The 13,390-nt window shown below is 48.4% G+C and overlaps 1 protein-coding gene across 1 annotated transcript in view; it reads right to left on the minus strand.

Moving 5' to 3' along the window:
• Window positions 1–13,390, minus strand: part of LARGE1 (LARGE xylosyl- and glucuronyltransferase 1) — a 428,799-nt gene that overhangs the window by 198,938 nt on the left and 216,471 nt on the right. The window contains exon 4 of the mRNA XM_070410997.1: window positions 11,558–11,640. Coding sequence (XP_070267098.1) covers window positions 11,558–11,640 — 83 coding nt within the window. The remainder of the gene's footprint in view (window positions 1–11,557; window positions 11,641–13,390) is intronic.

Below are 13,390 nucleotides of genomic sequence, written 5' to 3' on the forward strand. Positions count from 1 at the left end.
CCCACCCCCCACCCCCAAATTCATATGTTGGGTGCTAACCCCTAAGGTGATGGTATCAGGAGGTGGGCCTTAGGGAGGTGATTAGCTCACAGGGCAGAGTCCCACTGAAAGGGATCAGTGCACCTATAGAAGAGGCTCCAGAGACACCCCTCACTCCTCCCAGCACAGGAAGGCACAGAGAGAAGTCCGTGCCCAGGGAGCAGGCCTCCCGCCCCCGCCTGAACCCGACCATGCTGGTGCCATGACCTGGGGCTCCCAGCCTCCAGACCTGCGGGAGACAAGGCTCTCCTGTTGACACCCCACTGAGACTGTGGTATTTTGTTACAGCAGCCCCGACAACCTCAGACAACCATTGTCAACATCAACTTATGAAACTGTTATTTTCTCAATGCGTTTGCATCATTTTTTTTCTTTAAATTTTTTATTGATTAATGCATCATTTTTCAAATAAAGTGTTTCAATTAGTTCCTCCATCCATAGATAAAAAAAAAACAGAGCTGAATGATGAAACATTCAATGCAGGGCTATCAGAGCAGACACAGATAAGGCATAAGAGATGGGCGCAAGTCCTCTCCTCAGCTATCCATGTGGCGGGGACCAATGAAGAGAGATCATGGTAACTACACAACCATGAGAACATGCTTGTGACAATGCTGGGCTGCCCCCATGCAACTGCAAAGTTGGGGAATGGCACACATGAAGAGGCTGCCACAGACAGTGAAGGGCACCCCTGGAGTTGGGTGGGAACACCTTATGCATGCAATCAGGGGCTCTGCAGGGAGGAGCACAGAGCGATGGGACCCCTCCTCGCTGGTAGAGAAGACAGGAAGTTCCCAGAGACGTGCATTGGCATGGGCCTCTGGGTGGGAAGAAGTGGAGGATGGAGGCAGGCATCCTGCAGGATAGAAGAGAATAAGGAAAAGGCCAGCGGGAGGGACGGACACGGCATGTCTGTGGAACAGTGAGTCTTGTTTGGGTGGCTCATACGAGGACATGTGATGAACACCTATTGCATGCCAGGCGTGGGAAGGATAAAAAGAGAGTGACAGACTTCCTGGCAGGCTGGGACAGAGTATGGGGCCTCCTAGGATCTGTGACTTGCAGTCTCTAAGAGAAAGAGAGCCAGGCAGGCTTGGGGAACTCCACGGGCAGCAATCACCCCTGGAATTCGGGACGTTAACCTGGCTATAGAGAAGACACACCAGCGCTGGTAGAGGAGGCTGCTGAAAGCATTCCTATGAGGTGTCCCCTCCATGACCTTCCTCTGGTCCCAAGTGCCTTCCCAGAAGGGAGAGTAAATCTGCAGACACTTAGCTCATCGTTAGGGCAAAACTAGTGTTTGCATGGCCCCAGGGGCCAGTGTGCCTCATGCACTTCCCTCAGAAGACTGTGAAAATGCTCAACCAGGGGACAAGGGGGGCTCCCAGCACAGGTGACATGTGCTGACACTGACTCATCGTGGGAACTTGGTCTTGTCCGCCACACCTCTCGGTGGCCACGGAGAAAGCACCTGAGAACATTGCCTAGACCACTTTTCCTGGAGTCTCCATGGAAACCAAGTTCCCCTTGAGCTTTAACATGCTAATCCACTGCCAACCAGATGGTCTCCCCTTCATATTCCGCAGGCCCCTTGGAATCAAGACAGCCCAATCACAACCCTCCTGCCCCTCCAGGTTACTAACTGTGGAGTGCTTGTTAGGTACCATCTCTGTCCGCGGGGACAGACTTGGGTCTGTCACTCATGGGTATAGCCCAGCCCCCATAAAAATGTCCAGCATATTATGTGGGGGCTCATTTTGTTCTCTCTTGTCCCCTCACACAAGCATAGCAGTACTATTGCTGAGTTACTCTGCAATTCCATTCCTAGTTATATACAAAAAGTATACAAAAACATGTTAAAGGTAAAGGGGGCCAAATATATGGTGACAGAAGATGATCTGACTTTGGGTGGTAGGCACACAATGCAATATAGAGATCATATATCATAGTAATGTACACTTGAAACCTATATGATCTTATTAACCAATGTCACTCCAATCTATATATATAAAAGCCTAAGCCAACTGACCAATCGGTAGCTATGACGCACACTGACCACCAGGGGGCAGACGCTCAACGCACGAGCTGCCGAGCAAAAGCAACTTTGTACAGTGCCCTCTCACACTCCAGGACCCCTCGGGGGGTGTTGGACTGCTGGTTTCGGCCCAATCCCCGCAGGCCAGGCTGAGGGACCCCACCTGCTGGAGGGACCTCACTCACTCTGCAGATGCCCTTCGAGCCAGGCGGCCGGGGTGGGACCACAAGAGATTGGCTCCAGGGTGTGTCCATCCCATCTCGCTCAGTCCTGCCCCGCCACCACCTTCTAATTAATTTCCTTTCAATGTGCACAAATCCATGCACCAGGCCTCTAGTAAATTTAATAAAGAAAATAAACTCTCTGCCCTAAAACAAACAAACAAAAACATATGTCAAAAGCTGGTATACAAATCTTCATGGTGGCATTATTCAAAAGTCAAGAAGTGCAAACAACCCAAATGGCCACCAATTGGTGAACAGATAAACAAAACGTGGTCTATCCATACAATGGAACATTATTGAGCAATGAAAAAGGGATGAAGTACTGACAGGTGCTATGACATGGATGGACCTTAAAAATATTACACTAGGTCAGTGGTCGGCAAAGTGGCCCCTTGAGTGTGGCTCTTCCACAAAATACCATGTGCGGGCACGCACGTACAGTGCGATTGAAACTTCGTGGCCCATGCCACGGGGCCAAAGAACCGCATGTGGCTCGCAAGCTGCGGTTTGCCGACCACTGCGCTAGGTAGAAAAAGCCAGCCACAAAAGACTAAATGATATCGTACGATTCCATTGCTATGAAATGTCCAGAAAAACAAATCCATGATAACGTAGATCTGTAGCATCAGGGGATGGAGGTGGAAGGGACTGCTGTTGGGTATTAGGATTTGCTTTTGAGATGATGAAAATGGCCTACTGTTAGATAGAGGTGATGGTTGCACAACTGTGAATACACTGAAGACCCACCAAGTGTACACGTCTAAAAAGTGAATTTTAGAGAACGTCAATTACACCCCAGTACTGACTCCTTTGCCTGAGACGGGGAGTGATGGTCTGAATGGTAAGTTTGGGAGAGGGAGTCAGGCCTGGTGGGCTGGGCTCTTTCTGGACTTCTTCCTCGGGGGGCTGTGCTGTTGTGCACTCAGTGGCTTGCCCAGGTGAGGAAGGCCTGTAACTGTCCAGGTGGCCTCAGACCAGAAGGTCAACCCAACTCATAGGGCCAAACACAGGAGCCGGATTGTGTCCACATTGGAAAGGATATCCCAGAATTCAAGACAACAAAGGTGCTATTTCATTTTCCCTGTGTCACTTCTGAGTCTCACAGTCGGTTCCTACCTCACAAGGTAAGCACCAGTTTTAACAACAGGGCCCTGCAAATTCCAAGATCAGTCCAAGGCCACATCTCCATCCTGTTCTCTTTTGTTCTGAGGGAGAACCGACAACAGGTGCTAAGGACACAGTTACACCGAAGTGAATTTCACTACTAATGATAATCAGAACTCATTCAGAAGAATCCCAAGGGGACTAATTCTCTCCATTTTTTATTCAATGCTACCTAATTTTATATCTGCACAACATCTGACCTAGCCTTTTATACCTGTCACTGGTTATATGTGCATTTTGGGGAGCATTGCTTTAAACCCATGCGAAGAGGCGCCTGCCTGTACAGGCGGACCAGTGTGGGTCCCAGACAGCTTCCCTGGGTTCAAACACACAGACGTTGCCGCAGATTTCAAACAAGACTGAGCTTTTACAACAAAGAAGCGAGCGAGCGTGTGCCTCATCGTCAGCAGGGCCTGCAACTCGGCTGGTAATGAGCGATGCTCTGGCCGCCTCCACTGCTCCCCTGTTCCAGGGTGGGATGCAATAAATATGGTAACACAAAGAGGCAGAGATGATTAAACCTCAGCTTTCTCCTCGAGTTTCCTTCCTTAGCCTGTCGGGAATGTGCCACGGCCCCTGCAAGGCAACCCAGGGTCTGTTTTTATTAAACTACACAGGGACATCCGAGCTGAATAATCCTTAATTATTAAGTTGGGAATGGAACTGCAATTTTGAGAAAAAGAAGGAGCCGGGGATGGCAACCTGAACGCTCAGTGATTCTGTTGCACTTAGAGATGTAACAGAACTCACTGCGGGAAAACTCGGCGGCCAGAATGAGGTTTCCAGTGAGAGGTCTTGGGGTGCGGGAGGACAGGTGGCCTTGATAATGCGGGATGATTCGAGCACAAGTCAGTTTCATGTCAGAAAAGCTCTCCATGAGAGAAGAACAGAGCCACTTTCCAGAAAATCAAAAGGCCTCCTGGGGTAGTAAGAGCAGCATGGACTCTGGGGTTTGCAGAGGGGAGGTTGGAATACCAGGAGCATCCCTTACCCGTGACCTTGAATGAGCTCTTTGACCTCTACATGCCTCAGTTTCCTCATTCACGTGTGGGGATAATGGCATTGATTGGCCGGGCTGGGATGAAGGTGGAGTAAAAATATGTGATGCTTGGCATCTGACCTATACAAGTTTGTTCTCTGATTTCATGTGTATGTGCAAAACCAAAGAGCATAAGCTCTCTCGCCCGTTTAAAGATATTACCCTGTCCATATTTTTTATTCTTAACTTTACTGAGATACTAGAGGCCTGGTCCAGAAATTCGTGCATGGGCAGGGTCCCTAGGCCTGGTCGGTGATCAGGGCTGATCTGTGGGGCAACTGGCAGGGGGATTGGGGGACCCCAGATCACACCCACCTTGGCTGGCCTGGCACCACCCGCTTGCCGGCCCCGCCACCTGCCGCTTGTGGGGGCCTGCGGGCTTGGGGCAGCTCCTGTGTTGAGCGTCTGCCCCCTGGTGGTCAGTGCATATCATAGTGACCGGTCGTTCCGCTGGTTGTTCTGCCATTCAGTTGATTTGCATATTAGGGTTTTATATAGATAGATAATTGACAAATAAAAGTTGTATATATTTTAAGGTAAGCATGAAGTATCATAAACATTTAAGGTGATGGTTTCATATTTATACATTATGAAATAATCATGACAATCAAGTCAATTAACATAATCTTCCTCTCCTATAGTTATCATTTTTTTCTTTTCTTTATTCCATAGTATTGTCTTAAGTCATCCAGGCCTTTAAAACTTCCATTTATGTCATACTCAGTACCCCAAAAATACCCACCTGAGAGGATGAAGACGACTATGAAGAGTCACAATAGTGACAGCAATGTCTACATGGTCCCCCCAAATGATAATTAAAATTAAAAGAATAATGATACTCAAAATGGTAACTTTTTTTTCTGAATGAAAGCTCAGACTTTGAAGCTAGGTTGACAGGGATCAAACCTGGCCCTGCCCATCCTCTCTGCATTGACTTAACATCTTGATCCTCAGTTTCATCATCTGTAAAATGGGGACAATAGCAGTATCCGCCTCAAAGAAACCTATGCACTCATATCTGAAAAACACGAGGAACAGAGCCTGATGCATTCGTATTTGTTAAATAAATAAAATGCAGAGATGCTTCACACAGATCATCTCCTCTGGTAGTCCAAACAGGCTCAGTGACAGCTTGGGGACCAGCCAGAGCTCCAAGTACAGTGACTTGCCTAGTGGCTCCCAGCTCACGGATGGCAAGACCAGAATCCCCATCTAGCTCTGGTTCTTGGTTTTATTCAAATCCTAGTTCCTCCCTTCACAGTCTGGAAACTGCTTCTGTAATAAGTTTAAGCCTGAATAAGCAGTAAGACAGTTAGAGGCATATACTGGTCACGAATATGCTGTTTTATCCTCCATGGTCTTCAGGGGCACATGTGAAATTAATATAAACAAACAGACAAACAAAACACCCAAAACAACAACCCGGCTGCTTGATATGCACAGTGAGGGAATCGCCATGCTCCCTCCTGCGAACAGGACTGTTGAGTGTGAGAGTAAGTAGATCATCCCAGCAAGCAAATATTAAATTTTTACAAGCTGGCCAACTTTCCTGCCCAGGAGGTAAACATGTAAGTTACTAAATAAATATTTTCTTTCTCGGCTCACTAAAAGCTCCGTTTCCTTGAAGAGCTGCTATATTTCCCAGTTTATTTGCAATTGGGATTGGAGTTACAGGCTTCCCCACATTTTTCTTTAAACATCTTTCCAGCCAGGTGACAAAGACTTTATTTACATTGTGCTACTTTCTATTAGATAAGCCTTTGTTCACCTATATTTGGAATTTATTATATTCTCACCAGCTTTTTCTTCACCACAGAGGCTGCATACTGAGATGACCAAAATATATGTAAAGAGAAAACAAAAGCAAGATCACCCCCAACCACAACATGCAAAAATTTCCATTTTAAATTTATTTTCTACTAGTCTTCTATCCCCTGTATTTACACCAGGTAGATGTGTATCTGTGTGTATGTGACACTTTTATATAGTGGAATGATACTATGCATATGTTGTTGTTTTTTGTCGTTGTTTTTTAATCCTCACCGAGGATGTTTTTCCACTGATTTTTAGAGAGAGTGGAAAAGAAAGGGAGAGACAGAGAGAAATATCAATGTGAGAGAAAACACATCAATTGGTTGCCTCCGACCAGGGCCTGGGCCAGGGAGGAGCCTGCAACCGAGGTATGTGCCATTGACTGGAATCGAACTCGGGACTCTTTTTCCACAGGTCGATGCTCTAACCACTGAGCCAAACTGACTAGGGCATGTATGCGTTTTTGAATTCTGCTGTCACTTATTTTGTATCATAAAATAGCATTTATGTCTATGTTATGACGTCTTTCTTAAAACCAACCAAGAACGTGGTTTAGTGTCAGAGGATGTTCCATTTATTTAACCTTACTGTTTATAAGTGCTATTCAAATTTTTCTAACTATAAGTAATATTTCACAAAAGCCTTTGTGCGTTAGGATTAGCCATTTAAGACAGAGCCCCTAACGCAGTCATGTCGGATCATGGTCTTGGGCATACTACTATGACATTTCTTTCCAAAAAGTTGCCCTAGCCATTTTCAGTGCCAGCGTCCATGTGTATGAGTGTCCGTAGCACTCTTTTCCTACCTTTCATAATACAGTGTGCCTACCATCAGCGGGCGGACTGCAGAAGTAACATTGATTTCGAGTAACAAAGCAAGCCTTCAATGAAAATCTGCCGAAAACCTTGTCTGGAAAACAAATCTAATTACTGTAATTCACAGTGAAAGCCGAAAGAGCCATCCTGCCCTACTATTATTACATTATTCTTTCCATTAGGAGGTACCTCGTTTGTCAAAGTGCTTTATCATCATGTGTGTGTTAATCCCCGTAATGTGCGCTAGAAGCAAGGAAACTATTTATAGCTGGACTGTCTGAGCTGAAAACCCTCTCAAAAGTCCTGCTATCTCGATATCTAAACTCAAAAGCCCCTGCCTATCAATTCACAGGACCATTCTCATTGGTCGAATTTCTTGGGTGGGAGGGAGGAAGTGGTTATTTGGTCACTGGCGTGGGGTGCAGAATTTCTATAACACCTCAGAAGTAGGTGCTTTCTTCTCAAATCTCCATGCCCCCGTCATGGTGCAACAACTGCTATTTTTACATTACATTTTTTACTTGCTGCTGTGTCGTTACCATAGGAGTAAGAGTTTGTACTCAATAGAATTCTCACCATTTCGGCAGGGATTATCGGATCTGTAGCTAAAGCAACAGCAATAGTATTTACACCAAACACGACCACCGGAAGGTTCTGTGACCTGAAAACTGGCCATAAATTTGAGAAATAACGTAATTGACGGTCTGTGGCCATGCAAATAGGCTTCTCTAAAGAGTGGTTTTTCGGTTTTTTTTCCCCGATCGGGGAGGGACCTGAGTTCTTTAGTGGAGAGAAGGAATAATTACATCAAAGGCTGATTACCACTCATTGAATTCAATGCTCAGTCCCAAAACGCCTGGTTTCAAGTGGCCGATGAAGGTGAAGAACCACGTGGAGTCTTAGAAAGCACCCAGGAGCCGTGGCGGTGTGGGAGGGGCGTACGGCCACACCTCGGAAGATGTGGGGTAGAGCCCCACTTGGCCATTCCCATTTCCTTCCTTCCTCCAAAGTCACCATGCCAACTGGACAGGGCGATGAGGAGGAGCTGAGAGCCCCACCCCTGAGGGTGTAAGGATCATGTTGCTAGCTTCTCCCAACCCCCTCCCCCTCCAGGAGGCAGTGATGGATGTTTTGCTACCCCACTGACTGATTGCAGGCACATAAGGGGGTAAAGGGAGGGGGGGGCGGCACGCAGCAAAAGAATAATCCAGGTGAGGTCAGTACAAAGAGCCAAGCTAATAAAGAAATGTTCTTTTCAACCAAATAAGTTTTAGGGTGAGCTGGTCGGTAGTAAAAGCAAACCAATACAAGAGCTAATGTCTAAAGCAAGCATGTCAAACTCACAGGCCATGGGCCGCACGCCTCATTTATTTGGCCCGTGTTAGCCTTTGAGTTTGACATGCTTAGTCTAAAGAGTTCACATGACCTGCTAAAAATCAGTCAGCAAGACAGTGGCATAAATGTGAAACTGAACTAGGTGTGAGCCAGGTTGAACTAGGTGTTAACCGGTTGAATAAATATATCTTCAGGTTATTTGTGAATGAAGTCCCCTAGGTTCAGTTGTCAACCAAGTAAACATTGAGGGAGCATATAATGTGTGTTAAGTACTTGGCTAAGATACTAGAAAGACAGAAAAAAATAAGGCACACGTCCCACATTCTACTACAAAAGACACAACAGAAATAGATAAATAAATGCAATGTAATAAAAATAATAACAGAAAGATGCACAGGGCATTATGGGCTATAGAAGGCAAGCCCCAACCTAGACCTACAACTCCAGGGGGGCTGTCTAATAGAAATGATGGCTATGGGGAGTATTAAAGAGTAAGGCAAATCTGCAAGTTAGGGTGGGAAGAGATGGGCAGACATGGGCAGACAGCGCTGAATGAGGACAAACAGCAGGCAGGGCACATCTGAGCATGCCTGCAGCAGGTGGGGGTGCAACCAGGTCAGTGTTACTGGAGCGTAAAGTATCAGCAAGGGGAGGAGAGGGAGAACACCGTTGGAGAATGACATCCCATCCGGATGGTCTGTGTGACACTGTAAAGAGATTCCGTTCTCTCCCCTGAACAAGGAAAAGCCAATGAAGGGCTTTGAGAAGCCAGATTTGCGTGTCTGAAATACCATCCTTGCCTTTTAGGAGCCTGGCTGAGGGGAGACGGGAAGGACTAGTGCCAGAGAAACTAAGCATAACTGAACTCTGCCAGGCACAGCGGGAGGAGAGGAAAGGGTAGAGTGGAAAAACATGTTCAAGGGAGAACCCTGAGGCACTGATAATAGATGGGCTGGACCAGGGGCTGAACCCAAGATGAACCCTGTTTCGTGCCGGGGTGGCAGCGCTTGGGTGCCCATTTCTCCTGTCTCTGCTGATGCCTCTGACAGTTGGATTCTAGCATCAAACTTTCCATTCATCTCTGTTCAACTGAACTCGGAGATTTTTGTGGCTATTCCTACTGCTGAGAACCTTCCGGATCCTGACCCCGTCACCTGATACATTTGTATGCTGTTGGCTAAAGCTCTGGGTAAGCTTCATCCAAACCTTGGAAAGTTTATTTGAACAGAGCCAAGGACACTGGCTGGAACTAGGGCTTCAATCTGGATAGACCCTAAGGACGCCGAGGCATCACTCAACACAGAGAAGGAAAGTCCTGGGGAAAATTAGAGGCCAACGCCTGGAATTTAAGGGGAAGTAGCGATGACTCAGGAAGGCAGGCATCTCCAGGAGGAAGAGGCATCTGTCCTTCTTGGGGCTGGTTCCATGTGGACCCCCTGGGGCCATAGATATCATCTGTAGGTTGGAATTTGCACTTTCACGTAAGGCAGGGACTCCCTAATGGTCAGAAATGGCCAGAGGTGGGCCAGGCTACCATGGAAAAGACAATGCAACCTATTTTAGTTTGCTAGGGCTGCCGTAACAAAATTCCACAGAACAATACAAAATGCCACAGACTGAGTGGCTTAACCAATAGAAAGAATTTCTCACAGTCTAGAGCAGGGGTGGGCAAACTTTTTGACTCGAGGGCCACAATGGGTTCTTAAACTGGACCGGAGGGCCGGAACAAAAGCATGGATGGAGTGTTTCTGTGAACTAATGTAAATTCAAAGTAAACATCATTACATAAAAGAGTACGGTCTTTTTTTTTTTTTAGTTTTATTCATTTCAAACGGGCCGGATCCATCCCGCGGGCTGTAGTTTGCCCACGGCTGGTCTAGAGGCTGGAAGTTCAAGACTGAGGTGTCGGCAGGGTTGGTTTCTTCCCAGGCCTCCTGCCTTAGCTGTAGATGCTCGTAGATGCTGTCTTCTCCATGTCCTCACATGGTCTTCATACTGTGTGAGTCTGGGTCCTAATCTCTTCCCATAAGGGCACCAGTCATAACAGATTAGGGCCAACTCTATTGACCTCATTTTAATTGAATCACCTCCTTAAAGATCCTATCTCCAGATTCAGTCACATTCTGAGCTACTGGGGATTAGAGCTCCAACAGATAAAGTATTTTGGGGCGACACACACAATTCAGCCACAACCTGGCAAAAGGGACGTGTACACAGAGAGGTCTGGTGACTGTCAGGCAAGGGAAGCTGATGAAGAACTGGAGCATTAAATTTGGGGTGTCCTTGAAGGTCCCTTCAGGTCTAAAAGCTGCAATTCTAAACACTGAGACAGCACCTAATCACTACTATTAAACATTATTAACACAACTAGTGACCCGGTGCATGGGTTCGTGCACACTGAAAGGAAATTAATTAGAAGGTGGCCGGTGGGGCAGGACTGAGCGAGACAGGCTGGACACATCCTGGGGCCAATCTCCCGCAGTCTCTCCCAGGCCAGCTGCACCTATAGTGGTGCTGTGGCTTGAAGCGCATCTGCAGAGTGAACAGGGACCCTCCGGCCGGTGAGGTCCCTCGGCCTGGCCTGTGAGGATCAGGCCAAAACTGGCTCTTCGACATGCCCCGAGGAGTCCCAGAGTGCGAGAGGGCACGCTGCAAAGTTGCTGTCATACAGGGTGTGGAACGTAAACGCAAGTGTGCAGTAAGCCAGATTCAGGGCCGGCAGTGCCCCAGCAACAACATAACCCACGGCCAAAGGTGGAATCGCGCAGCCCTGCAAGGAATTGGGCTCCCTCCTCTCTGGTTTCCGGCGGGGTGTGTCATCCAAGAACCGCTGCTGCCAAGTCACTGCAGCTCGGCAGCTCCTGCGTTAAGTGTCTGCCCCATGGTGGTCAGTGCACATCATAGCTACTGGTCAGATGGACATTCACATATTAGCCTTTTACATATGCAGATAGTCTCCCCAAGGTCTCAGGCAAAAGTTAAATCTTCATGGCAGCTTGAATGTCTGATGAAAGGGTGCTTGGATCTAACCCTTCCCCCTGGAAACACACATAGGCAGATCGCCACACCTGCAGAAAGTAGCCATCGCGCTCACCTGTGAAACAGGACAGACTTGACCAAGGTGACGACATCCCGGCTGGCGTTGTATCCTGCGCAGACGATAGCAACGTGGATCGTCTGGGAAGCAAACAAAAACAGGGCGAGCAGTTAGACCCATGGAGCAGGGCCTTCCCAGGGCTTCCGACCGCATGACAAAGAAAAATGGCCTTTACTTCTTGTTGGGATCATCAGAAAACAAAGTACACAGGCTGCAGCTCTGGAAAATAACTCGAGACAGTTTTATTAAGCCTTTTTAATCGGTTTATGGAGCTATCATCATTTGGAAACCATTAAGGCTCTTTTCAATTACATTTTGGGGATGAGAGACATGGCAATTGGCTCAAACAGACAAACAGTGAGCTCCCTGCCCCCAAGCTGGAGACGATGACAGATGGCAACCAGAGAGAGGAAAGAAAATATGCCCCAAAAGGATGAGCTGGCCATCGGGGATCTCTGACCAAGAAGAGGTGGCTCCGAGAGCTTGTGAAATGTTCCCATGAACTATCTCAGGTTCGGGTCAACTTGATAACATGGCAGAGGGGCAGAGGGGTCAATATGGGCCACAGCTCGGTATCATTCAAAGAATCGAAGACTGGCAGATTGAAGGGAGCCTGATGGATCTTACCATCTAAGTAGTCAAGAGCATGGGCCCCAGATGTGAATGAACGAATCCTGGCTCCGTCCTTTAACCCAAGGTGACCCTGCGAGTGTAGTGTCAGGTAGTGTAGTGTCAGGTGACTCCCTGTCACATAAGAGGCATAACACGTCCTGCAGAATGTCATGGAGCACGTGCGGGAACGATGCCAAAGCAGAATACGGCACTGGGCACATTGCATTCCAATCACAGCACAAACGTCCTTGAGCACCGAGCTTCCCAACGGGGTGCCTCGGCGCCTTGGTGTGCCGTACGTGAACTCCAGGCGACGGAGGTACTCATCTCTTCAAGCTCTCCTGCTACCAGGCAGGGCTGGCCCCTCAGGCTCGGCACCCTCTGCTGCCAGCAACTTTGCCTGTTTCCCCCCTGACGCTCTACAGTTAGCCTTTTCTATAATAAAATGGGCAGGACTTGACCAGATTGGAAAGTCCTGCTCCAGGGCACCCCCTACAGGCAGCCATCCAGCCTCTCTCAAAACAGCTCCGGAGTGCAGGGTTCACCCTCTCCATGTTGTCTCTTCTACCAAAGCAAGGCCTTCCTGGCCTGGGCACCAGCCTCCCGACCCCCTGCAGCCTCATTCTGTCCAGGGAGAAGCACAGAACAAGCATGTTCCCTTTGGCACCTGACACTTAAATAATGGAGGGTGCTTCGTAGGTGCCTCTGCATGGTCAGCACTACCCACAGTGCTCCCTCCCATGGCAGGGCCTCCGGCTCCCCGTTCCCCTCGTCAGCCACTGCAGAATACAGTCCTGAGACCCTGACCCTTCCCACTCGGGCTCTGAGAACAATGACACCCCACCTGCGACACCAGCAAGGGAAGTCTCACCACCCTGGGGTGAAGCATCCAACACCACGTCCATGACCTCTTCAGTCCCAATGGCCTTCCCTCCCCCGGGCCACCCGTGCTCAGCGCCGTAAGCTGGACCTCAGCCTCGTCAGGATCCTCACTGTCTCAGAAATCCTGCAGTCGGGCTCACGATCCCGCACCAGACCTGCTCCTCGAGCTCAGGGAGCGGCCCGTCCCGTCCGTCAGCCTCTGGGCCCCGACAGCGCTTCACTCACTCCCTGGCCCCTGGAGCTTTCTGACAATGTCTGGAGTCCTTTTGCTCGTCTCTCCCTGGGGTGGGCAGGGATGCTACTCACCATCCCTCAACGCACAGGACGGCCCTCACG

This window comes from Myotis yumanensis, unplaced genomic scaffold (genome assembly GCF_028538775.1).
Source record: "Myotis yumanensis isolate MYYU_CA2020_CCGP unplaced genomic scaffold, mMyoYum1.0.hap1 SCAF_3, whole genome shotgun sequence".
NCBI lineage: Eukaryota > Metazoa > Chordata > Mammalia > Chiroptera > Vespertilionidae > Myotis > Myotis yumanensis.